General features: G+C 46.8%; 1 protein-coding gene across 1 annotated transcript in view; it reads left to right on the plus strand.

Moving 5' to 3' along the window:
• LOC120946685 (ovostatin-like) overlaps positions 1–24,706 on the plus strand; it is a 150,048-nt gene that overhangs the window by 107,781 nt on the left and 17,561 nt on the right. The window contains exons 28-31 of the mRNA XM_040361312.1: positions 9,220–9,382; positions 13,266–13,495; positions 19,460–19,675; positions 24,439–24,563. Of these exons, the coding sequence (XP_040217246.1) occupies positions 9,220–9,382; positions 13,266–13,495; positions 19,460–19,675; positions 24,439–24,563 (734 nt within the window). The remainder of the gene's footprint in view (positions 1–9,219; positions 9,383–13,265; positions 13,496–19,459; positions 19,676–24,438; positions 24,564–24,706) is intronic.

Here is a 24,706-nt window from a genome sequence, read left to right on the forward strand (position 1 = left end):
GAGTATATAGAGTGTCAAATAACTGCTGACATAGGTGTCTTGACTGGGCAGCAGCAGCAGAAGCAGCAGTAGTATTAACAGTAGTAGTTGATACAGAGTCATATCACATGGGCAGGAGGTGCCATCATGAACAGCAGTAGGAATAGGAGTATATAGAGTGTCAAATAACTGCTGACATAGGTGTCTTGACTGGGCAGCAGCAGCAGCAGAAGCAGCAGCAGTAGTATTAACAGTAGTAGTTGATACAGAGTCATATCACATGGGCAGGAGGTGCCATCATGAACAGCAGTAGGAATAGGAGTATATAGAGTGTCAAATAACTGCTGACATAGGTGTCTTGACTGGGCAGCAGCAGCAGAAGCAGCAGTAGTATTAACAGTAGTAGTTGATACAGAGTCATATCACATGGGCAGGAGGTGCCATGATGAACAGCAGTAGGAATAGGAGTATATAGAGTGTCAAATAACTGCTGACATAGGTGTATTGACTGGGCAGCAGCAGCAGAAGCAGCAGTAGTATTAACAGTAGTAGTTGATACAGAGTCATATCACATGGGCAGGAGGTGCCATCATGAACAGCAGTAGGAATAGGAGTATATAGAGTGTCAAATAACTGCTGACATAGGTGTCTTGACTGGGCAGCAGCAGCAGCAGAAGCAGCAGCAGTAGTATTAACAGTAGTAGTTGATACAGAGTCATATCACATGGGCAGGAGGTGCCATGATGAACAGCAGTAGGAATAGGAGTATATAGAGTGTCAAATAACTGCTGACATAGGTGTATTGACTGGGCAGCAGCAGCAGAAGCAGCAGTAGTATTAACAGTAGTAGTTGATACAGAGTCATATCACATGGGCAGGAGGTGCCATCATGAACAGCAGTAGGAATAGGAGTATATAGAGTGTCAAATAACTGCTGACATAGGTGTCTTGACTGGGCAGCAGCAGCAGCAGAAGCAGCAGCAGTAGTATTAACAGTAGTAGTTGATACAGAGTCATATCACATGGGCAGGAGGTGCCATGATGAACAGCAGTAGGAATAGGAGTATATAGAGTGTCAAATAACTGCTGACATAGGTGTATTGACTGGGCAGCAGCAGCAGAAGCAGCAGTAGTATTAACAGTAGTAGTTGATACAGAGTCATATCACATGGGCAGGAGGTGCCATCATGAACAGCAGTAGGAATAGGAGTATATAGAGTGTCAAATAACTGCTGACATAGGTGTCTTGACTGGGCAGCAGCAGCAGCAGAAGCAGCAGCAGTAGTATTAACAGTAGTAGTTGATACAGAGTCATATCACATGGGCAGGAGGTGCCATGATGAACAGCAGTAGGAATAGGAGTATATAGAGTGTCAAATAACTGCTGACATAGGTGTCTTGACTGGGCAGCAGCAGCAGAAGCAGCAGTAGTATTAACAGTAGTAGTTGATACAGAGTCATATCACATGGGCAGGAGGTGCCATCATGAACAGCAGTAGGAATAGGAGTATATAGAGTGTCAAATAACTGCTGACATAGGTGTCTTGACTGGGCAGCAGCAGCAGCAGAAGCAGCAGTAGTAGTATTAACAGTAGTAGTTGATACAGAGTCATATCACATGGGCAGGAGTTGCCATGATGTACAGCAGTCTTAATAAGAGTATATAGGGTGTGAAATAACTGCTGACATAATTGTCTTGACTGATCCAAAGGAGTCATGGGAGAAAATCATGTGGTCAGATGAGACTATAATATAATTTTTTGATCATAATTTCACTAACCGTGTTTGGAGGAAGAATAATGATGAGTACCATGCCAAGAACGCCATCCCTAATGTGAAGCATGGGGGTGGTAGCATCATGCTTTGGTGGTGTTTTTCTGCACATGGGACAGGGTGACTGCACTGTATTAAGGAGAGGATGACCGGGGCCATGTATTGCAAGATTTTGGGCAACAACCTCCTTCCCTGAGTTAGAGCTTTGAAGATGGGTCGAGGCTGGGTCTTCCAACATGAGAATGACCCAAAGCACACAGCCAGGATAACCAAGGATTGGCTCTGTAAGGAGCATATCAAGGTTCTGGCGTGGCCTAGCCAGTCTCCAGACCTAAACCCAATAGAGAATCTTTGGAGGGAGCTCAAACTCCGTGTTTCTCAGCGATAGCCCAGAAACATGACTGATGTAGAGAAGATCTGTGTGGAGGAGTGGGCCAAAATCCCTCCTCCAGTGTGTGCAAAGCTGGTGTAAAAATAAAAGAAATTTTTGACCGCTGTAATTGCAAAGAAAGCCTACTGTACCAAATATTAACATTGATTTTCTCTGATGTTGAAATAGTTATATTCAGCACTGTAAATACATCAGGTCCGGGGCTTCATCAGGGAATGCATGGCAAGGGACCCTTCAGCGCCCTGAACCGACGACGGGTGCCAGAAAGTCACCGCCGATCCAGGACTCATTCATCTTTATGAATGTGAGTCTGTCCACGGACTCTGTGGACAGACGGGTCCTCTTGTCCGTGACCACCCCACCTGCCGCGCTGAATGTCCGCTCAGATAGTACGCTGGAGGGGGGGCAAGACAATAACTCCAGCGCATACTGAGCGAGCTCGCGGCAGGTGTCCAATCTGGCAACCCAGTACTCCATGGGGTCGTCGGTGCTCATACTGTCAGAAGCACCGACGGACGCCATGTAGTCTGCCACCATGTGGGCCAGCCGCTGGTGGTGACTGCTGCTGCTGCTGCTGGTGGTGGTACTGGGTCGCTCGGTTTGGAAGAACATCCTCATCTCTTCCATTAGGTCCCCTGCTCGGCTGCAGCTGGGTGCAGCCACCTGCTGGGTGAGATGAGGGGGGACAACTGGAGGCCGGGGAGTTGCCTGCTCCAACCGTCTGACAATGGCTGCCTGCAGTTCCTCCATCCGGTGCTGCCTCCGGCTGGCTGGGATGAACTGCTCCAGTTTCCCCTTGCACCTGGGATCCAAAAGGGTGGCCATCCAGAAATCATCCCTCGTCTTGATGGTCTTAACCCGGGGGTCCCTCCTGAGGCATCTGAGCATGTGGGCAGCCATGGGGAAGAGCACAGCCCGCTGTGACTCCTCAATGCTGGCCAGGTGAATGAGGTGCGACTCTTCTTCCCTGAGGCGCTGCTGGTCAAACTCAGACATGCCCAACCCCCGGACTATCGGTGCCCCCAACACCGGCTCTCCCTCCTGACCAGGCCCTGACTCCGGGACGACACCAGCAACCACCTCCTCCTCCTCTTCATCATCATCCTCCTCCTCCTCCTCCTGGTCCTGGCCCTGGTCTCGGTGGAGCATTGCTGACTCCTCCTGCTCCACCAAGGCACTCTCCCCAGCCTCGAGCAGGCGATCTAGTGTCCTCTCCAGCATGAACAGTATTGGCAGCACGCTATTGAGGCCAATTTGCTCACTGCTGACCATCTTGGTCGCCTGCTCGAAGGAGGACAACACTTGGCAGACCTGGTTTATCTGCCCCCACTGCGCACAGGCGATGAAAGGGAGTTGTGGTGAAGCCCTCTGAGTGCCTAGTTCCATCAGGTACTCCCTCACCGCCCTTTGCTGCTCCCACAACCTCTTCAGCATGTGGAGGGTGGAGTTCCACCGCGTCACACTGTCCACAATCAGCCTGTGAAGGGGCAGATTGTACTTCCGCTGCAATTTGGACAGGGACGCGGTAGCGGTTGGGGAGCGCCTGAAGTGGCTGGCAATCCTACGCGCCTTTGCCACAATGTCACTCAACCCTGGATAAGTGCGCAGGAACTTCTGCACCACCAGGTTGAGGACATGTGCCAGACAGGGCACGTGCGTCAGACTGCCAGCATGGAGGGCGGCGAGTAGGTTGCTGCCGTTATCGCAGACAACCATACCTGGCTGGAGCCTTCGGGGTGTCAGCCACTTCTGGACCTGAGCTTGAAGTGCTTTCAGCACTTCTTCTGCAGTGTGTCTCCGGTCCCCTAAACTAACAAGCTGGAGCACGGCCTGACAGCGCACGTGCCCCACACTTGAGTAGCTACGGGGGCGCTTGCTGGGAGGCTCAGCAGCTGCGGAGACAGTGGCTTGAGGGAGACCAGCAGTTCTCCCCTGGACACCCCGGGGCGGCACCACAAGATCGGTTGCCGACGATCCCTCACCGACGCCTCGGAGGGAAACCCAATGGGCCGTGAAGCTGATGTAGCGTCCCTGCCCATGCCTGCTGGTCCAGCCATCCATTGTCAGATGAACCCTGTCGCTGACAGCGTGATCCAGCGACAGGGTTACATTCTGAACAATGTGCTGGTGTAGGGCAGGGACACCAGTCCTGGCAAAGAAATGGCGGCTGGGGACACGCCATTGGGGTTGGGCCTGCTCCAACATCTGCCTGAAGGGGTTGCTGTCAACTATGTTGAAGGGCAGCAGATGTTGGGCAATAACCCTTGCCAGGAGCCCATTGAGGGAACGCACACGTCGGTCTCCAGGGGGGAAGGGAGTGGTGCGGTCAAAGGCGTCTGAAATCGACGCCTGGCGCCGGACGGCAGTGCGGGACACAGACGTGGAGGGTGCTGTGGAAGTAGAGGTCTGGCTGCCGGTACCAGTACCTCTACTAGAGGGAGCGGGGGGGCATGACCTGCTGGAAACAGATGAAGATGTGGCAGGGGCTGCTGTACCCTGCTCACTTGTGGTGGTGGCGCTGCTACCACCACCACGCTTCATCTCCTCATACAACGCCCAGTGGTTTATCCTGAGGTGCTGGTTCAGGGCTGTGGTACCCACCCGAGCCAAACACTTCCCTCTCTTCACCCTCACTTTACAAATCCGGCAGATGGCCACGGTAGGGTTGTCTGCCACCAGGGTAAAGAAATTCCAGACAGGTGACTTCAGCACCGCCCTCCTGTCAGATGGGGTGACGCTTACTTGCACCTGCTGGGATTCGGTGCGCACAGGTGGAGCTGCCTGCTGCTGCTGCTGCTGCTCCTCCTCCTGACACCTCCTGCTGCCATCACCAGTGGAGACCCTGACGATGGTCTCCCTGGTGGTGACCTGGCGCACCGTTTCACCAGGGTGCCTACCTTCCCCGTCGTCACTGACGTAGTGAGCCGACGCGTCAGATGGCAACCATGATGGGTCACCCTCTTCGCCCCCAGAGATGTCAGACCAAGGGCTGAGATGTGTTGGTCTGAGGGAACCACGTGACATGGAGCCTCTAGCCTGGCTCCGCTGTCCCCTCACCCACGCCTGGGTCTGACTAGGTGCTGCTGTTTCCTGCACCAAAACAGCAGCACCAGTTTGAAGGGATGTCTCTGGGATACTGCCAGCAGGTATCCCATCCTCCTCATCCATCCCTTCAAAAAGGTCCTGACCATCAGGACAGAGCTGGAGGTCTGCCTGATGCATGGCCTCCCCCAAGAGATCCCTATCACTGTCGCTGTCGAACAGTAAGATGCTGGACTCTTGGGGGCTGGGGGGGGGTAGTACAGGCAACGGTGTAATGGTGGTACTACTGTGAGTCGGGACCGACGACTCAGTGGCACTGCTGTGCCCCATGTAGTCCACCACTACTTGAGCCTGAGATGGCAATATCGGGCGGCTGCCCGATGGGAAGAACTCCCGGATCAGGCGTACTCCCCTTGCACCCGATCCTCTACCACTAGTAGGGGCACGAGAGGTACCCCGTGCTGGCAGCGATCCAGCACTGGGAGTAACTCCCCTACCCCTACTGCCACGGCCACGGATGCCGCTCATAATTGCTGATATGTGTGTGGGGGGGTTAAACTTTATTGGGGGGGAAAATGTGAACAAAATGTGTTTTTGTGTTTTTTTTACAAGACAGGCACGCAGACAAAGACGTACACAGACAGCTACTAAACTATAAGAAAAGTAGTACACCAGACAAGGACTACAAAATTAAAGAAAAAAAAAAAAAGCACTAAACAAACACTAACTTTTTTTTTTTTTTTTTAAACACAAAACACAGACACTAAACACACACTAAGCTAAGCTAGATGAAATAAATGTACACTAACAGTGTGTACACTTACTACACAAAATTTAACTAAACTGAACACAAAACTTAGCTTTTATAAAAGCTCTTTAGGGAAAACTAAACAAAATTTGAACTGAGATGCCTATCAAATATCACTGAACAGTGAACCTGCAAGATCTGACAGTAACACAAGATGAACAAAACTTAGCTTTTAGAAAAGCTCTTTTATAAAGCTCAGATCAATATGTGTTCTGAAATCTCTTGCAAATATAACTGAACAGGGAGGATTGCAGGATCAAACAGTAACACAAATGAAAAAAACAGCACAAAACAGCACAAAACGTAGCTTTGAAAAAAGCTCTTGGGTCTATTGCTTTGAAAAAAGCAGTTGATATACTGGAAAAGATCCACTGGAATCACTAAATAGCAATGCTGGTGATGATCTAAATCAATCAAGAACAAAGACACAGGAAACCAGGAAACCAGGAACACAGAAACAGCCTCCACACTCTATAGCAAGCTTCTGAATCTGCAATGAAATGGTGCTGGGAGTGAGCTTATATAATGTCCATGCAGGCAGGTTCCTATTGGTTGCTAACCTGTGACGAGTGTGGAAGGAGAACTCTGATTGGCTCTGATGCAAAAGGGCGGAGCAAATAATCGCGCAATATTCCTATTGCCGAATATTCGCATTGCGATTATTCGGCAATATAAAATGATCGCTTCAGCTACTCGGCCCAATGGCTCTAATCATACCAGCAATGCTTTCAGACGTCTATGGAGATCACTAGGATGTGATCTGTTTTAAAAATGAAACTGTAAAAATCGCTCTGATGCGGAAGATCGGGGCGAGGAAAATAATCGCGCGATATTGCGTTTGCCGAATAATCGCATTGCGATCTTTCTGGAAAATTCAATGAACGCTTCAGCTACTCGGCCCAGGGTCTCTAATTATACCAGCAATGCTTTTAGACGTCGATGGAGATATCTAGGATGTGATCTGATTCAAAAAAAAAATTGTAAAAAATCGAATATTCGGAATTGCGAATATTCACCGCGAATTTCGAAATATAGCGCGATTTCTCGAATATGCTATATTCGAGTCGAATATTCGCAATGCGAATATTCGTGAGCAACACTACTCAATGATTCTTCCACAAGCTCCATAGATGGTCATATCAGTTTTTCTTCTAACCACTTGAAGCCCAGGCCAATTCTGACATCATGGGAACTACATTTCCCATGATGCTCACGCACTCTGCAGTGTAGTTGAGCATCATGGGAAATGTAGTTCCAAAACATCTGGGGTGCCGAGGTTCGCCATCACTGCCCTAGAGAATACAATGGCGGTCATTGAAAAATTGCTGCGCAAATATATAAAAAGTTGCAAATGCTTTTTTTGGGGGGAAACGGTTTCATGCGTTTTTAAAAAAAATTGCAAAAAAATTGGGCTAACTTTACCTTTTTACTGGTTACATGTTTGGAGTTACAGAGGAGGTCTAAGGCTAGAATTATTGCCCTCGCTCTTTAACATTCACGGAAACTCCTCATGTGTGGTTTGAACAGTTTTTATATGTGGGCGGGACTTGCGTATGCGTTTGCTTCTGTGTGCGAGCACATAGGGACAGGATCGTTTTTAAAAAATGTATTGTTAGTTTTACTTTTTTTTTTTTTTTTTACACTTTAAAAAAAAAAAATGATCACTTTAATCACTTTTATTCCTATAACAAGGAATGTAAACATCCCTTGTAATAGGAATATGACATGACAGGACCTCTTTACAGTGAGATGTGGGGTAGACCCCACATCTCACCTCTAGGCTGGGAAGCTGGGAAATAAAAATAAAAAAAATCACTGCTTCATAGCCGAAGCAGCACTTTATTTAAAAAAAAAAAAAGGGACGTGACGTTATAACATCAGAGAAGCACCGGAGGGCGTCAGGAGGGGGATGTCTCCTTTTGCCGCCCGTAAGAACGATCAATCGGCGGAACGGCAGCTATGATCGTTCTTGTGATGAAGGGAATCGCCGTCTGGAAACGTCAATATCTGAATGATGCCTGTAGCTGCACCCATCGGCTATACCACCACAAAGCCCAGGATGTCATATGACGTACCCTGGGCGCTAAGTGGTTAATGTACCAAATCAAAATGTGTATAGAAATTTGTATTATTATCTATTAACCTCTTCCTTACTGGGCCATTATAAAATTACGCCGGCAGGAACCCTCCCTCAAATCGGGTGGACGTCATACGACGTCCTTTCTTCCCGGAAATCTAGGGCGCGCACCCGCGGCACCGCTCGTGACCCAGCGTGTGTGTCCAGCGGCCGCGATGTCCGCCGGGCACCCGCGATTACCGGTGATCACGGCAGGAGTGTGGATCTGTGTGTGTAAACACATGGATCCACCTCCTATCAGAGGTGGAACACACAGAGGAACACACATTGGTCTCTTCCCCTTGTGAGTCCCCTCCCCCCTACAGTTAAAACACACTTTAGGCTGCATTCACACTATAACGCAGCGTATTTTGCCGCGACAAATTGCGGCGTATTGTACCGCGATTTGCCACGACAAAACGGGTCGTTTTAACCTTTTTATTTTTATTTTTTTTACAACACATTGTGGTCTATAGCAAAATGTTTAATATTCATTTTTTTTTTTCAAAATTGTCGCTCTATTTTTGTTCATGGCGCAAAAAATAAAAATCGCAGAGGTGATCAAATGCCACCAAAAGAAAGCTCTATTTGTGGGAAAACAAAAGGACACCAATTTTGTATGGGAGCCACGTCGCACGACCGCGAAATTGCCAGTAAAAGCGACGCAGTGCCGAATCGCACAAAGTGGCCTGGTCATTGATCAGCAAAATGGTCCCGGGGGGGGGTAAAGTGGTTAAGCAATGCAAAAAAAAATTATATGAAATTTTATTGAAATGACAAATATTTCCATGCTTGTAAATTAGGTTGTAAAAAAAGGCCAAAACAAAGTGTGGCATCCTGTGATTCAATTACTTGGCAATACAAAACCAAAGTGCACGGCCAGCTTAACAAGGGGGAATAAGGCAATGATCATGAGCATTAATGCCTACCAATTGTATAAGTGAAGGATGAACGCTCATTGGCTACTGTGTTCCCGCCTTTGTTCTTGTTCCTCCAATGGGCATGCCAATAGATGTTGCAAATAATGAATTCTGTCATTAAAATAGAGCAAGTGCAATATATGTTTATTTTGTACATTTTAATGAGCACCAAATCCTGACCTCTTTCCAGCCTTCTCTGTTGCGTCCAGCTCTCAACTACCTGGACACTGCCTCTCGAGCGGAACAGTCGGTGTACAACTACGCTATGCTTTTCAATGTCTTCCGGTTATCTGGGAATGTGGAGCGTGCCAATGCAATGCGTGGAAAATTGAACGATTTGGCCATTGAAGACGGTACGAAAGCCAACACATTTTTATACTCAAACACGCACACTGTACACACATGCTAAACAATGCAAATCTCGTCATGGTGCAATTCATGATACATAACTTTTAAACCCAGGCATTTAATGAAAAAAAATACTAAGCCCCCTTTCGCACTGAGGAGTTTTTCAGGCGGTATCGGCCGCTAGCGGGGGTTAATATCGCACCGCTAGCAGCCGAATACCGCGGCAATTCGGATGGTATAGCGGCGCTATACCGCGCCTCTGCCCAAGTGTGAAAGGGGCCTTAATGGGTTTAAAGCGAAACTATCAAACCAAGGGGGTGGGGAGGAGTGACTTGTGCATCTTGGGTAAATGAGCCTGGCTCCCCTTTAACAGCAAGTTTTATTTTTGGAGATCTAAGGCTCCTCGGACCAGTGTAAAAGATTGGAGATCTTCCTAATCTTGTAAAGAAAGCCGCACATGCTGTTAAAGTGGAGTTCCACCCAAAAATGGAACTTCCGCTTTTCGGAACCCCCCCCCCCCCCCCCCCTTCGGTGTCGCATTTGGCAGTGGCACCTTTCAGGGGGAGGGGGGGTGCAGATACCTGTATAATACTGGTATTTGCACCCCCTTCCAGGAATGACACCCACGGGATTCACTCCATGTCTTCCCCCCCCCCCCCTTGCATTCTGGGAAACGCACTGGTCCCAGGAGACAGCGGGGATCATTGGAAAAGCGCCGCACTACTCGCGCATGCGCAGTAGGAAACTGGGCAGTGCACTTGCAAGGCTCCACTTCCTGATTCCCTCACTGAGGGCGGGGGTGGCAGAGAGATGAGCGATTGCTCGTCTTCTGTTGCCGACATCACGGGCGCACTGGACAGGTAAGTATCCATTTATTAAAAGTCAGCAGCTGCAGTATTTGTAGCTGCTGGCTATTAGTAGAGACAATCCATCCAATTGGTAATCTACCTTTTTGGTCTTCAGCTCTTGAACTGCGGGTTTACTATGTGACTGTTTCCCGCCACCTTTTTGCTGGTTGCAGTGTTTCCAACCTACCAGATTTAAATTTACTGACGCAACACCCAAAATTTACTGACACAGCCAAGGTTTTACTGGCATTTCCAAAAGTTACAAAATTTGCCAATTGTGCAAATTTCTGTATTTATGCTACAAATAAGTACAATGTGCAATTTATCAATGTGATTTTTAAGGTGGGTATTAAGGCAAAAAAAAAAAACTTATTTTCAATATAAGTAGCTCAGGGACAGGACTGTGCAGCAGCACCGATCACTGGTCACATCCCATCCTGAGTATCGGTAACAGTCTCTCTCTCTCTCCATGCCAAGTGGTCCTTTTTTCAGTCCCAGTCCAAACGGCACTGTCAGTCCCGCTCTCGTCCCACAGACCCACACACGAGGCTCTGGCCGCTCCACTCGGGCTCCCTTGCGTAATGACATCACACGACATGCTCCGCCAGATTCGTCCCCTGCCGGTACCACCCGAGCACACTGTAGCAGGCACTTTACTGGTCCTGGCAGGCTCCGGACCCAAGCTGCCAATTTCCGAGCCACAGACATATTTTTACTGGCAACCTTTTCCACTTGCTGGAAGGAGAAAAGCTCCCGTTTTTTACTGGCTGCCAGTAAAAATACTGACTGTTGGCAACACTGGCCGGTTGGCTTTTTCTCTTGCACTAAGAGGATCTACAATCTTCAAACAAACGCTCTTTCATTGTATGTGTCATTGGTGGATAAATGCTGACCTCTGTTTGTTTTCTATTGCAGGGCCTGGGAAATGACTGTCCACAGGTTAACTGGCCAAGATTTTATACTTTATGGCCTATCAATGTGTGGACATGTCATCTGCTTGCTCTGTGGGATGGGGTGACCAGACATCCCCGGTTTCAGGGGACAGTCCCCGGATTAAGGTCACTGTCCCCGGACCAAGTCGGTCTCTGGTTTTGTCCCCGGATTGGATTTGAACAGGGGCTGGGGAAATTTCAGACAGTTGGTGCACAATTAAAAAAAAAAAAAAAAAAAATTCTGAATTGCACACCCCCGCTCCACCAGCTATTTTTTTCCATTATCTGTGCCACTTTGTGATGATCATGTGCTGGTCGGAGCGGAGGGAATATTTCTTCAGTTTCGGGCGCATGTCCATTCAGCTCCGCTCTCATGTTCTTCTGCCTTGGCTCAAGTCCCAGCCAGCCGCCAGCCTGCTTATCTCCTTATAAAAAAGCAAGTGCAGCTCCAATTGAAGATCCACCTAAATGGAGAATCTAAAGTGACAACCAAATGAGTAACCAATAGTGGTCAAAAATGTGAATGGACAAGAGCAAATTTACTCCTCCAATGGAAAACCCCCACAACCATGAGTGGGTATAAATATATATGGTGCACATAAACCAGCATCTGTGAACTGTTGGTCAACCATTAGATATAATATATTAAAGAGGAGTTCCACCTAAAAATGGAACTTCCTCTTAACCCACTCCTCGCCCCCTTACATGCCACATTTGGCATGTAATTTTTTTTGGGGGGGGAGTGGGGGCTTCAGGAGAAAGGGACTTCCTGTCCCACTTCCTCCTTCCGCCGAGGGGCTGGAAAGGCGATAGGTTAATCTCCTTTTCACAGCTCCTCCCTGTAGGCGAGCGCCTGTCCAATCGGACGGCGCTGCTCGCGCATGCGCAGTGAGTGCCCGGCCGTGAAGCCGAAAGCTGTCACTGCCGGGTGCCCACACTAAGAATGAAGAGGCCAGCGAGGGGGGGTGAGGAGTGGAGCCCCGGCCGGCGCGTCGCTGGAGCCGTGGAGCAGGTAAGTGTCAGTTTATTAAAAGCCAGCAGCTACACTTTTTGTAGCTGCTGACTTTTAATAAACTTAAAAGGTGGAAAACCCCTTTAAGTAAACATGTGAATATCAAAAAAATTGTAGTGATACATGTAGTCCCATTCAATCAGAATAGTCCATACACCGTAAAGGTGGTAGGAATGCAATTTCCCCTCAGGTGGACAATGTATATCCTTTAAAGATGCAATCCCCGGAACATAAGCAGGTTATGTACTCTTACCGGATGGAGTGGACCCAAAACTCGCCATACGGTGGGGGGTCTCAAAGGCTCTTATGGGCTGATTGCCCTCCCCGGTCACCGTCTCGGTCCCTTTGACTGGTTACCCCGAACGTGGTCTGTATCCAATGTAGTCAGGATGTACCCATGGCCAGAAATCTCGCTCCAATCTGAATACCGTAAGCAATAATATTGCACCAATATGTCAGGGGAAAAAAGCTCCTCATGGTGTAAAAATTTTAAATTTGGTAAAATATCAAAAAAATCACACTGAAATCCTACAAAGTTCATGTCCGAATCCAAATTGGCACACAGAAAATATAAAAAAAATTCCAGCAGTCACCCACAATAATTACATGGGTTTTTGACCACTATTTGTTACTCATTTGGTTGTCACTTTAGATCCTCCATTTAGGTGGATCTTCAATTGGCGCTGCACTTGCTTTTTATATCTTTTCACAATTATCCTTTGTGTTGGCTGCCTTACAGTTTAGTTTTAGTTTTTTCAGTTTAGCGCAATATATTACACATTTTTTTTGCTTATCTCCTTGCCTTCCCTGGCGGAGTAATTTTCCTCTGCTCCCCAACCAGTAGTAGCCGGGCACGAAGAGTAAGACTTGGCAGGATGTGAGGCGGGCGGCGACAGGCAGAGAGTTGCTGATTCCTGCCATTACTAGTAAAAAAAGGGATGGAGCTTTGCAGATAATGGATGCCTGTGCTGCTGGAAAGAACTCAGATCTTCACACCTCCTGTATGGACAGCCTAAATCTTGCATTAGATACAAGTGTTTGTTTAGATAGATTAGATTTTTGGTAAATGACTATTTATTCTGCTCTCGACTTCTAGGTGATGGTATTCACTGGCAACGTAAAGACCGACCAAATCAGCAGACTCCTTATCTGTTTTCTGCTCAAGTCGCCTCAGGAGAGATTGAGATCACAGCCATGGTCCTTCATGGTATGGCTTATGGGGAGAGTAGCTCTACAGTTTCCGCAGAAGACCTGAACAAAATGGCAAAGATTAGCAACTGGCTTGTTCGATACCAGAATATACATGGCTCTTACAGCACCACATCGGTAAGGTTTCAGTTTTTGGGAATGCTCCAGAATTTTTCACAATCCATTCAGCTATGGACCAGACTGTGTTTTGTGGAGCTTTAACCACTTTAATACCGGGCTTTTATACCCACCTCAATACCGGGCCTATTCTGGCACTTCTGTCCTACATGTACAAATCATCATTCTTTTGCTAGAAAATTGTGCAGAACCCCCAAACATTATATATGTTTTTTTAGCGGACGCCCTAGGGAATAAAACGACGGTCATTGCAACGTTTTATCTTGCACGGTATTTGCGCAATAATTTTTCAAATTGTTCCATGAATTAAAAAAATAACAAAACAGTAAAGTTAGCCCAATATTTTTGTAAAATATGAAAGATTATGTTACACCGAGTAAATAGATACCTAACATGTCACGCTTTAAAATTGCGCACACTCATGGAATGGCGCCAAATTTTGGTACTTAAAGATCTCCATAGGCAACGCTTTGAAATTTTTTACAGGTTACCAGTTTAGATTTGAGGAGGTCTAGTGCTAGAGTTGTTGCTGGCACCCTAACGCACACAGCGATACCTCACATAGGTGGTTTAAACAGTGTTTACATATGTCGGCGGGACTTGCGTTCGCGAGCTACCGGGGACAGGGGCGTTTTTCTTATTTATTTTTTACTTTTTTACACTATCTGTTTTTATTTTTATTTTTTTATAAACATCCCTTGTAATAGGAAATGTGTGTGACAGGTCCTCTTTATGGAGAGATGCGGGATCAATAAGACCCCACATCTCTCCTCCAGGCTGGAAAGCATGAGATTAATGAACTTTTTTTCACCAATCTCATGATTAGTGTTGCTTACTAGCTGCAATCGCGGCTTTGTTTACGGGTACCCGGGTGTGACGTCATCACATCGCGCCCGGGCCTCCGACGATCATAGAGATGACTGGTGACCATCTGGTCACCAGTCATCTCTATGCTTCCTGCCTGGCCGGACGATTCTTTCTCCGGGCCTCCGATGGCACGGGAGAGCCCGTAGAAGCACCGGATGGCGGCGGGAGGGGGGCATGTCCCCTCCCACCGCCTATAAAAACGATCAAGCGGCGCTATGATCGTTTTTATGTTGCACAGAATCGCCGGCACTAACGAATGATGCCTTTAGCTGCAGGCATCATTCAGATATCCCCCCACAAAGCCCAGGACGTCATGACGTCCACCAAGGATGGGAGATCCCATCTGTGGACGTCAAATGACTATGGGCGGGTATTGAAGTGGTTAAAGAGTTGGTAAATCTTCATGGACCAGTATGCTTTCAGAAGGGAACAGAGAACTGCTTAGAATGTTGAGGTTCAGTTTGCAATTTATTTGCAAGCATGTGAAGTTCACATGTCATTCTTCTCCAATACACAAGACAAAGTACCAATGCTTTGTTGGAAAATAAAAGCCATGCTTATCTCCGTGTAGCACTACCCCCGTAGGAGCTGCTGGATTAGATTTGGGTCTACCGTTAACCTCACTGGTCACCGTATCAGAACCAGGTGTCTGTATTGGAAAATACGCCCACAGATGTATGCAGCAAACACCTAGTCTTGTTCTTTTCCAATGCTTTTATTAAACAACTGGCCACAATAGAGGGATGGAGGGTTAGGGGAGATTCAGATACCTTGTTTGCCGATCACGGGCACTTCCTAGGATCCAGAGGACAAACCGCTTCCCGCACTGGATATCGCAACCACCGGATAGGCATCTCACTGACCTAGCAGCTGGTGCGATGTGTGAACGAAGTCTCTGCCACAGACTGGTTATGCAATCCTGTGGCAGACTGGCATTGTATTCGCCAAACAGTTCTCCAAGTTTAAGCAAAGCTACACAGTACCAGAGTCTTTAAGCGGTCCAGCAGTACTGTGAGGTAGATTGGTCGGGATGTGTCAAACCTTTTTGTCAAAGAAAAAATACACAAACTAAACCATTTTAGGGCACAATAAATTAATTGATGATTTTTTTTTTTGGTAAAGTATAAAAGTTGAAATTGTGCTAAGTAAATACCCAACATGTCAATTCTTTGTATGTAAAATTGTATGCCGCGCATCACTAAATGGCGGGCCAAATGCAGACCGCTTCACTCTCCTATGTGGCCCGCCACGGTACTGTCATTTAGCAACCTTTTCTTCCTCCTCTCTCTGTAATCCTTACACAGAGCCAACAGCGGGAGGTGGGACAGTTCTGGATGGAGGTTGGAGCTACCAGAGGTCAACAAGCAGGCGATTGGATGCTAGCAACCAATCACCATCTTGCAGAATGGGTTCAGATCTGAACCTGTGCATTGTGTGCACACGTTGTGGGTAGGTCAGCCCATTTTAATGGGCTGCACTACCCGCAAGAAAGACGTCTTTGAGATCTTTTCCAAAATAGTGCGGCAGCAACATGCGAAAAGACGCCGCGGGTAACGACATGACGTTCGGACATCTGCTGGAAGAAAAAATTGCTGACTAGACCTCAGTGAATTTTAATTCATTACCCCTGTTGTATGTGTCCATATAATGGTGGCCAACTTCTGTACCCTCTTTTTCCATAGGCAATGCTTTAAAAGTCCCAACAGGTGATCAGTTTTGAGGTAAACGGGAGCTCTGGTGCTAGAATTATTGCTCTATTGGAGACGACACCAATAATTGGATACAACCAACCTGAATAATAAAAGCTGTCCCCAAAATAGGTCCTTGTCCATAATAAAACAGATATCTAGCATCAATTTTGTAAATTATTAGAGGGGACGATAAGGGACTCTATATCCAATAATTTTCTGATGAAAACCATATCATTCGTACTAATCGGCATGGATTTATGAAGGCTCGTTCTTGTCAGACCAATCTATTACCATTCCTAATGAGGAAATTAGCTGCCATATGGATAAAGGAAGGCATTTGAAAATTCACACAAAGGTTTACTTCACAAACTGAGATCTTTCGACATGGACCATAGGTTATGTTCCTAGATAGAAAACTGGTTGCAGGGCCCAGTCCAAAGGGTGGTGCAGTGGCGTTGCTATGTTTGGTGTCACCTGGTGCGGTAAAACATGGTGTCACCCCCGCCCCCCATCATTTAAAGAAGAATGTGCAGAGTGCCCCTCACCCCCATATACCCCCTCCTAGCACAATTCCTCTTTCTTCTTCCTTCACCCCCATATGCCCCCTTCCAGTACAAATACCCCCCCTCGGCACATTACTTTGCCTCCATTTCCCCCTACCAGCACAAGTCATCCCTCTCATATACCCCCTTTCAGCACAAATCTCCCTTCACAGCACAAAATGCCCCCCATATGCCTCTTCCCAGTATAAACCCCTCCTTATACATTTTTTACACTATTTTTACCCCCAAATCCCCCCTCTCAGCACAAATCATCCCAGTCTCCTCCCTCCCTGCACAGACCTCCCCTCAGCACAAATCGTCCCCCATCTCCCCCTTCCTGCACAGATCCCCCTCTCAGCACAAATCTCCCCCAAACCCCTCCTTACACAAATGCTCTTATGAACCCCCTCTGATCACAAATCCCCCACCCCATATACCCCTTTCAGTATTAAACCCCTCTTCTTGCCCAAATTCTTATTCTGCCACCCTCAGCACAAATCCTCTTAATCCCTCCATGCCAAAAAAAAAACCTTAATCCCTCTCGGCATAAATCCTTTTATTGCAAAAATCCTCAGATCCCTGCCCCCAGCACAGACTTGCCGGTTATCGGTTACCAGGACCTCAGTTATTGCTGACACTTTAGCAGCTTCTATCTGTCCCAGCCTGCTGCATGTTGGCAGTGTCAGAGCGCCGGGAGAGATCTCCTTCCCGGGCTCCTCCTCCTGTCCCGTCAGACACGCCAGAGGAGGAACCTGCAGGAAACTTCCCTCGGCGCTCTGACACTAACATGCAGCTGGCTGGGGCAGACAGAAGCTGCTAAAGTGTCGGCAATCACTGCGCTGGAGACCCGGGGACACCCTGCATGAGATGTTGGCAAATGCCGACATTGTAGTCCTGTAGCAGCCCATTGCCCACGTGTGCCCCATGATGCTATCACACTGCACCTGAGATGGGAGCCCCTCCCGCCCACGCCTAGTCCTGACCCTTGTGTCGCACCTCTGGCGGGTGTCACCCGGTGCGGCCCCGCAACGCCACTGGAGTGGTGATAAATGGCAAGCACTCAGAATGGGCTGAACTGATAAGTTGGTTTTTATTTATAAATTATATGGATGATGGAATAAATGCTCAATCTCAGTGTTTGCTGACGATACAAAGCTAAGCAGGGAATAACTTCACAACAGGATGTGGAAACCTTTACAGGAAGTCCTCAATAAATTAATGGGTTGGGCAACCTCATGGCAAATTAGGTTTAAAGGGGTTGTAAAGGTACAACTTATTTATATTTTTCCTAAATAGTTTCCTTTCCCTCAGTGCAGTCCTCCTTCACTTACCTCATCCTTCCATTTTGCTTTTAAATGTCCTTATTTCTTCTGAGAAATCCTCACTTCCTGTTCTTCTGTCTGTAACTCCACACAGTAATGCAAGGCTTTCTCCCTGGTGTGGAGTGTTGTGCTCACCCCCTCCCAGGAGAGTCAGGAAGCCCACTAACACACAGCTCCTTTCTCTATCTGCAACGTAGAGAGCATCCTGACTCTCCTGTAGTTCAAGGGAGGGGGCGAGCATGACACTCCACACCAGGGAGAAAGCCTTGCATTACTGTGTGGCGTTGGACAGAAGAACAGGAAGTGAGGATTTCTCAGAAGAAATAAGGACATTTAAAAGCAAAATGGAAGGCTGAGGCAAGTGAAGGAGGACTGCACTAAGGTATAGGAAGCTATTTAGGGAAACAAAATTTATATTTTTCAACATTAACCACTTCCCGCCCAGTCAATAGCAGATCCACGTCCGGGAAGTGGTTCTGAAATCCTGACTGGACGTCTATTGACATCCTGCAGGATTTCATGCCGTGCGCACCCGTGGGGGCGCGCATCGCGGCGATCGGTGATGCGGGGTGTCAGTCTGACACCCTGCATCTCCGATCTCGGTAAAGAACCTCCGGTGGAGGCTCTTTACCACGTGATCAGATGTGTCCAATCACGGCTGATCACGATGTAAACAGGAAGAGCCGTTGATGGCTCTTCCTCACTCGCGTCTGACAGAAGCGAGGTATAGGAGAGCCAATCGGCGGCTCTCCTGACAGGTGGGGTTCGCGCTGATTGTTTATCAGCGCAGCCCCCCCTCGGATCGCCACACTGGACCACCAGGGAAGCCCACCAGGGAAGGGCAAAAAAAAAGGGGGGCAATAATAAAAAAATAAAAAAAGCAGTAAAAAATAAAGATGCCAATCGGTGCCCACAAATGGGCACTGACTGGCTACATGTGTCCATCAGTGCCACCCCAGTGTCCACCAGTGCCACCCATGAGTGCCCAGTGCCGCCCATGAGTGCCCATCAGGGCTGCATACCAGCGCCGCCTATCAGTGCCCATCAGTACTACCTCATCTGTGTCCATCAGTGCCACCTCATCGGTGCCCATCAGTGCCCGTAATTGAAAGAGAAAACATACTTGTTTACAAAAAAAATTACAGAAAAAAATGTAAAATGTTTTTCACAATTTTAAGTCTTTTTTTTTTATTTTTTTTATTAAAAACGCCTATTTTGTTTGGGTACAGTGTAGCATGACCGTGCAATTTGTCATTCAAAGTGCGACCGTGCTGAAAATTGGCTTGGGCGGGAAGGTGCGTAAGTGCCTGGTATGGAAGTGGTTAAAGGGGTTGTAAAGGTACAAAGTAATGCAACCTGTTATATTGTTCCACTGCAAAACTTTTGGCTGCATCTTCTATAAGGCTTGTATACCAACCTTTTTGTCTTTGCCTGTTTTCCTCCTTTTTTTAATTTTCCACAAGTGCTGATTGTTTCTACATATCGGAACTAAAGTGTTTTTGGTTATACTAAATTGCATTTTTATTTTTATTTTTTCTTCAGGACTCCACGGCAGTGCTGAATGCCATGTGTGCTTACGGAGCCCTGGTGTATCAGAAAAATGCCACAAACACTGTTCAGCTGAAATATGGAGATCAAGTCATCAGACAATTCAATGTTGACGAATCCAGCAGAATCCTCCTCCAGTCTGAGGTTCTTCCTCAGGTTCCTGGGAACTACAGCATGGTGGTGTCTGGGAATGGCTGTGTGCTGATGCAGGTAACGTTCTATTGCTGTTCACTTTTAGTATTGCTTGATCAACATGGAGCTAAACTTTGGATGGAAAAGGGCCCCATGACTTATTACACCATAACTACACAAAGGGGTACATTTACTAAAACAGGAGAGGCCAAAATCTGGTGCAGCTGTGCATGGTAGCCAATCTGCTTCAAACGTCAACTTGTTCAATTAAGCTTTGACAAAAAAAAAAAAAAATGGAAGCTGATTGGTTCCTATGCACAGCTGCACCAGATTTTGTACTCTCTAGTTTTATTAAATCGACTCCGATAGTATCCATTTTTCACTTCAACCACCAAACCAAAGAGGGAGGGTGGGTGGGGAGAGGCATACAAAATGGGAATTTAAATATACCTTCTAGAGACAATGGCCATATCCAAATGGACTGTATTGTGTAGAACAGGGATTCTCAACCAGGGTTCCTCCAGAGGTTGCTAGGGGTTCCTTCAGCATTGGGCAATTTCTGCCTCCTCAAATTTTATTCTGACACCATTGATCTTTCGCTATCTGTAAGGAGGTAATTCTTCCCAATGTCAAAGTGTAAAAACCATTCTTCCCACTGACCATCACTTGGGTATCATGAATTGTAGATTTCAAATTTTTAGCAGGGGTTCCCTGAGACCGGAGAACTATTTCAAGGATTCCTCTGTGTTGAAAAGATTGAGAAAAGCTGGTGTAGAATGATAATCGATGCATTGATTGATGGTTTGCAGGGCTGCCATCATAGGGTACATCTAGTACACCTGCAAGGGGCCCGGTCGTCCCCAGGGGCCCGGGTGCCCCTTTTTTGCACCCCCTTATCTCACGGCAGCCCCCCAGTTCTCAATTTGCGGCAACCCCCCCTGGTCCAGGGGGCCCATACCTGAAGCTGTGTAAGGGGCCCCAAAATTCCTGAAGGTTTGCATTATGTGTTGGATACCCTTTACCTTTTTTTGAATCAAGTTTGAGGTTGTATTTTTAGGATGCAAAAACACATTTGGGGGGGCACACCCTAAAATGCGTTTAGATTCAAGATGGTGCTGTTACAAGACCAACAAACTACAAAACAAATTATAGCGCACACATTTAAGAATGACATTTATCCTGCAAGGCTAGGTAAAAACACCTGAACATATTTTCCCAAAATATGGGATTTTGAGCACACTATATGGTCATTTAGTGTGAAGCCCACTTACTGCGACAAAGTACCCCGAATTGGTGGGTCCTACCCTAGTAATAGGATTTTAGGATGTCTATTCTGTCTAGAAGGTACATTATAGCACATTAAGGTACATTTTTAAAGTCAGCAGCTACAAATACTGCAGCTGCTGGCACCTGAAGCCGATCTGTCCTTTGGCTCACGGGTGGTGGCGCCGCCATCTTCGGTAAGGGAATCGGGAAGTGAAGATGGCTGGCAGAAATGCTTCAGGTGGCAATGACCACAAATTTCCAACACAACTCTCCATTTAGATCAGGGGTGTCAAACTCTATTCCTTGTGGGCCGCATCAGCATTATGATTGCCCTCAAAAATCTGTATCTGTAATCTGCATCTGTAAGATTAAATGTTCAGTGCCTTCCCTTTACATTAGATGTCAAGAGCCACCCGACCATCAGAAGTTTAGTCCCCACTCTCCCTTGCATCACAGTGCACCCCCTTTCCTTATGCTGGGAAGAATCTGGATGCATTGCTTGAAAGCAGAAAGTAAGGGTCTGCAGTAGGACCAGCAGAGGGCTGGAGCTCTCCTGCAGCTGCAGAAGAGGTGCAAGGGCCAGATGAAATGGCATGGAGGGCCGGATTCGCCCCGCGGGCCTTGTGTTTGACACCTATGATTTAGATTATATCTCTAGGCTGATGTGCTCCTGCATACCTCCCAACATTTTGAGATGGGAATGAGACACCTACTGGCAAATGTAATGTATGTAGGCATAGGACAACCCCCTGCCACATCCCGTTAAAGGAGATTTAACCATAAAACAAGTTAACTAAATCCACAAGAGCTTTTTTACCACTACTATTACTTTGTATTGCCTTTTAAAATTTACAAATGCAGCAATTTAAAAATCGGATGAAAGGTTTAGCACTGAGAAATACCTTTAGAAAGATAAAAAGTGTATTTTATATAAAACTTTATAGATCAGATCAAAATGAGGGACAAATGAGGAAAGAGGGTCAGTGCTCCAAATCAGGCACAGTTGGGGGCTATGGCTCCTGTACTCCCTTGCATTTGGACATACTGGTACATGTCATTGGGGCATCCAAAAAAGTTGTCCAATGTATCTCAAAAGGCACATCCAGCTTCTAAACCTGAGACTACCGCATCCTGTCAAGAGTTTGGTTCCACAATCCAGTTTTATTTTAGTCAGTAGCTGTTGCTTATTACCATAGACTCAAAATCATCAGTAAACAGGACCTGTGCTACCACGCATACACTGACGACACTCAACTCTACTTTCGCATCACTGGGACAAAAAAGACCAATATAATGGTCTACAAAAATGCCTTGCATTGATCGATGATTGGATGACTTAGGGCTCCCTCAAACTCAATGGATCCAAGACAGAACTTCTCCTCCACGCAAACCGGAAAAAAAAGCTGAGATTTCATGGACACCACCCACCATCCTTGGACAGATCACCCCAAGCGCCAACGTCAAAAGTCTCAGTCATCTTTGACTCTGAAATGTTGATGGATGCACAAATGGCATCAGTAGTCAGCAGGTCTCACCATCTCCTCCGGCTGCTGTGTAGACTCATTCCCTTCATCCCAAAAGACGACATGGCAGTAGTAGTTGGAACTATCCTCAATCCCCGAATTGACTACGCAAACTCCCTCTATATTGGCATACCGAAATATCAGATTTTGCGTCTACAAGTCGTCCAGAACACGGCAGCGAAACTGGTAACGGAGAAAAAACCCTGGGAATCCATCACCCCTTCACTGAGGACCCTTCATTGGCTAACTGTAAAGGATATGGTCACATTCAAGACCCTCTGTCTTACCCACAAGTGCACACAAGGAAACGCTCCTCAATACTTGTACGAGAAAATAAAGCATTACACTCCTAATTGCATTCTCCGATCAACTAACCAAAACCTCCTCCACATCCCCAAGTCCCGCTACAAATCAAAGGGAGAACGAAGATTTGCAGTCCAAGGACCACGGCTATGGAACGCTCTGCTCACAAACCTCCGCATGGAAGAAAACCATCGGGCCTTCAGGCAAAAACTTAAGACTCATCTCTTCTGAAGGATTAGGACGACACTGGATGGAAATAAGTGCCTTGAGGCGATTCAGTTTTGCATTTGTAGCGCTATACAAGTTGTTCATTTACTCATAGAGAAGGATGGAAATGCAGATCGGACAGTAAGACCCCTTTCACACTGGGGCGTTTTTCGGGCGTTTTTTAGGCGCTTTGGCGTTTAAAAAAAGCCTGTAAAGCGCCTGAAAGAAGCCTCATCTGCAATCCCAATGTGAAAGCCCAAGTGTTTTCAGAGGCCTTTCACACTGCCAGCGCCCGAAAAACGCTGGTAAAGCGCTGCTAAGACCCCTTTCACACTGAGGCGCTTTTCAGGCGCTTTGGCGTTAAAAAAAGCTTCCTCAATGGGAAGGGGGCTTTAGGAGCGGTGTATTAACCGCTCCTAAAGCGCTGCAAAGAAGCTGCATGCAGGACTTTTTTTGACGCCCTGCCAGCTCAGCGCCTCAGTGTGAAAACACTCAGGCTTTCACATTGGGATTGCAGATGCAGCTTCTTTCAGGCGCTTTTTTTTAACGCTAAGACCCCTTTCACACTGGGGTGTTTTTCAGGCGCTTTAGTGTGAAAGCACTCGAGCTTTCACATTGGGATTGCAGATGCAGCTTCTTTCAGGCGTTTTACAGGCGCTTTTTTTAACGCTAAAGCGCTTAAAATGCCCCAGTGTGAAAGGGCCCTTAATGTTGGACCTTCTCTATAAACTCTGTACATTTGTCTCCCACAACAGAACTGTACATCCATATACTGTTGGGCACTATGTACACGGGACACTGCTAAACGTACGTTCAGAGGCAGTTGGACGCCTTTTCCAACTGCCCCTGAACTCATTCAATGTCCATGTACAAAGTCTCATTTATTGCAGTTTTTAGGCAATTGCACTTAACAGTGTTTCTTGAAAGCAAAAAAAAAATGGGTCCAGACACAGATGTCCACATTTTGGACGCTAAACGTGGTAACCCACGTTTAGCAGTGTTTCGTTTATAGGCGTTTTTCGCAATTTTTAATGCTTCTACATGCAAAACACTGCATGTAAACGTGGCAAAACTGACATATCTTTCAAGTTAAATCGTTCAGGAGCGGTTGTAAAAACGTCCCGTTTACATGGAGCCTTATATTGCTTGTGACGCTCAAAGCAAAGGTGGAAAGCATATCCCTGTGTTCCAGAGCATGGGGTGCAGGCTTCTCTTGATGCCAATCCAGAGGACTAGTAAATGTAGAGGAAAGGATCACCGCTACTCCTGACCAGCCCAGGTGAATAAACTAAGGAGTGGACTCGGCCTACATGTCTCCACCGAACCACATCGGGCCGCTACTTATTGTTTGTTCACATGGGCGAGATGGGAGTAGCAGTGATCCTACAGATGCTTACTCAATCTGCTTTTTGATCCTCCTTTCCTTTGTTGCATAGTAAATGGATCTCAGGCTACTTTTTTTTTTTTTTTTTGTCATATGTATTCAAGGTAGCAAAAAATCAGACAAGCTAACATTTGCTGTTTTGTGTCTATTCCCTGCAGACTGGAGTTGTGTTCCACGTTCCGGTAAAACTGCAAAATTCTGCCTTTTCACTGTCAGTGACGACATTCCCAGAGAATTGTCAGAATGGAGTGGCGTATTTGGTTGACTGTCAAGTGAATGCCAGGTAGGATAAATAATTGTCTTTAGTAGTTGAACTGCTTTTTGTTTTTAACTTGATATAAGATGTTCAACAATTGAAGGATGCCGAAATCTGTAGAGGTAAAAAGTTATGTGCTAGTTGTAGAGCTCCTTGTAACCCTTTGCAGT

The sequence above is a fragment of the Rana temporaria genome, chromosome 8 (genome assembly GCF_905171775.1).
Source record: "Rana temporaria chromosome 8, aRanTem1.1, whole genome shotgun sequence".
NCBI lineage: Eukaryota > Metazoa > Chordata > Amphibia > Anura > Ranidae > Rana > Rana temporaria.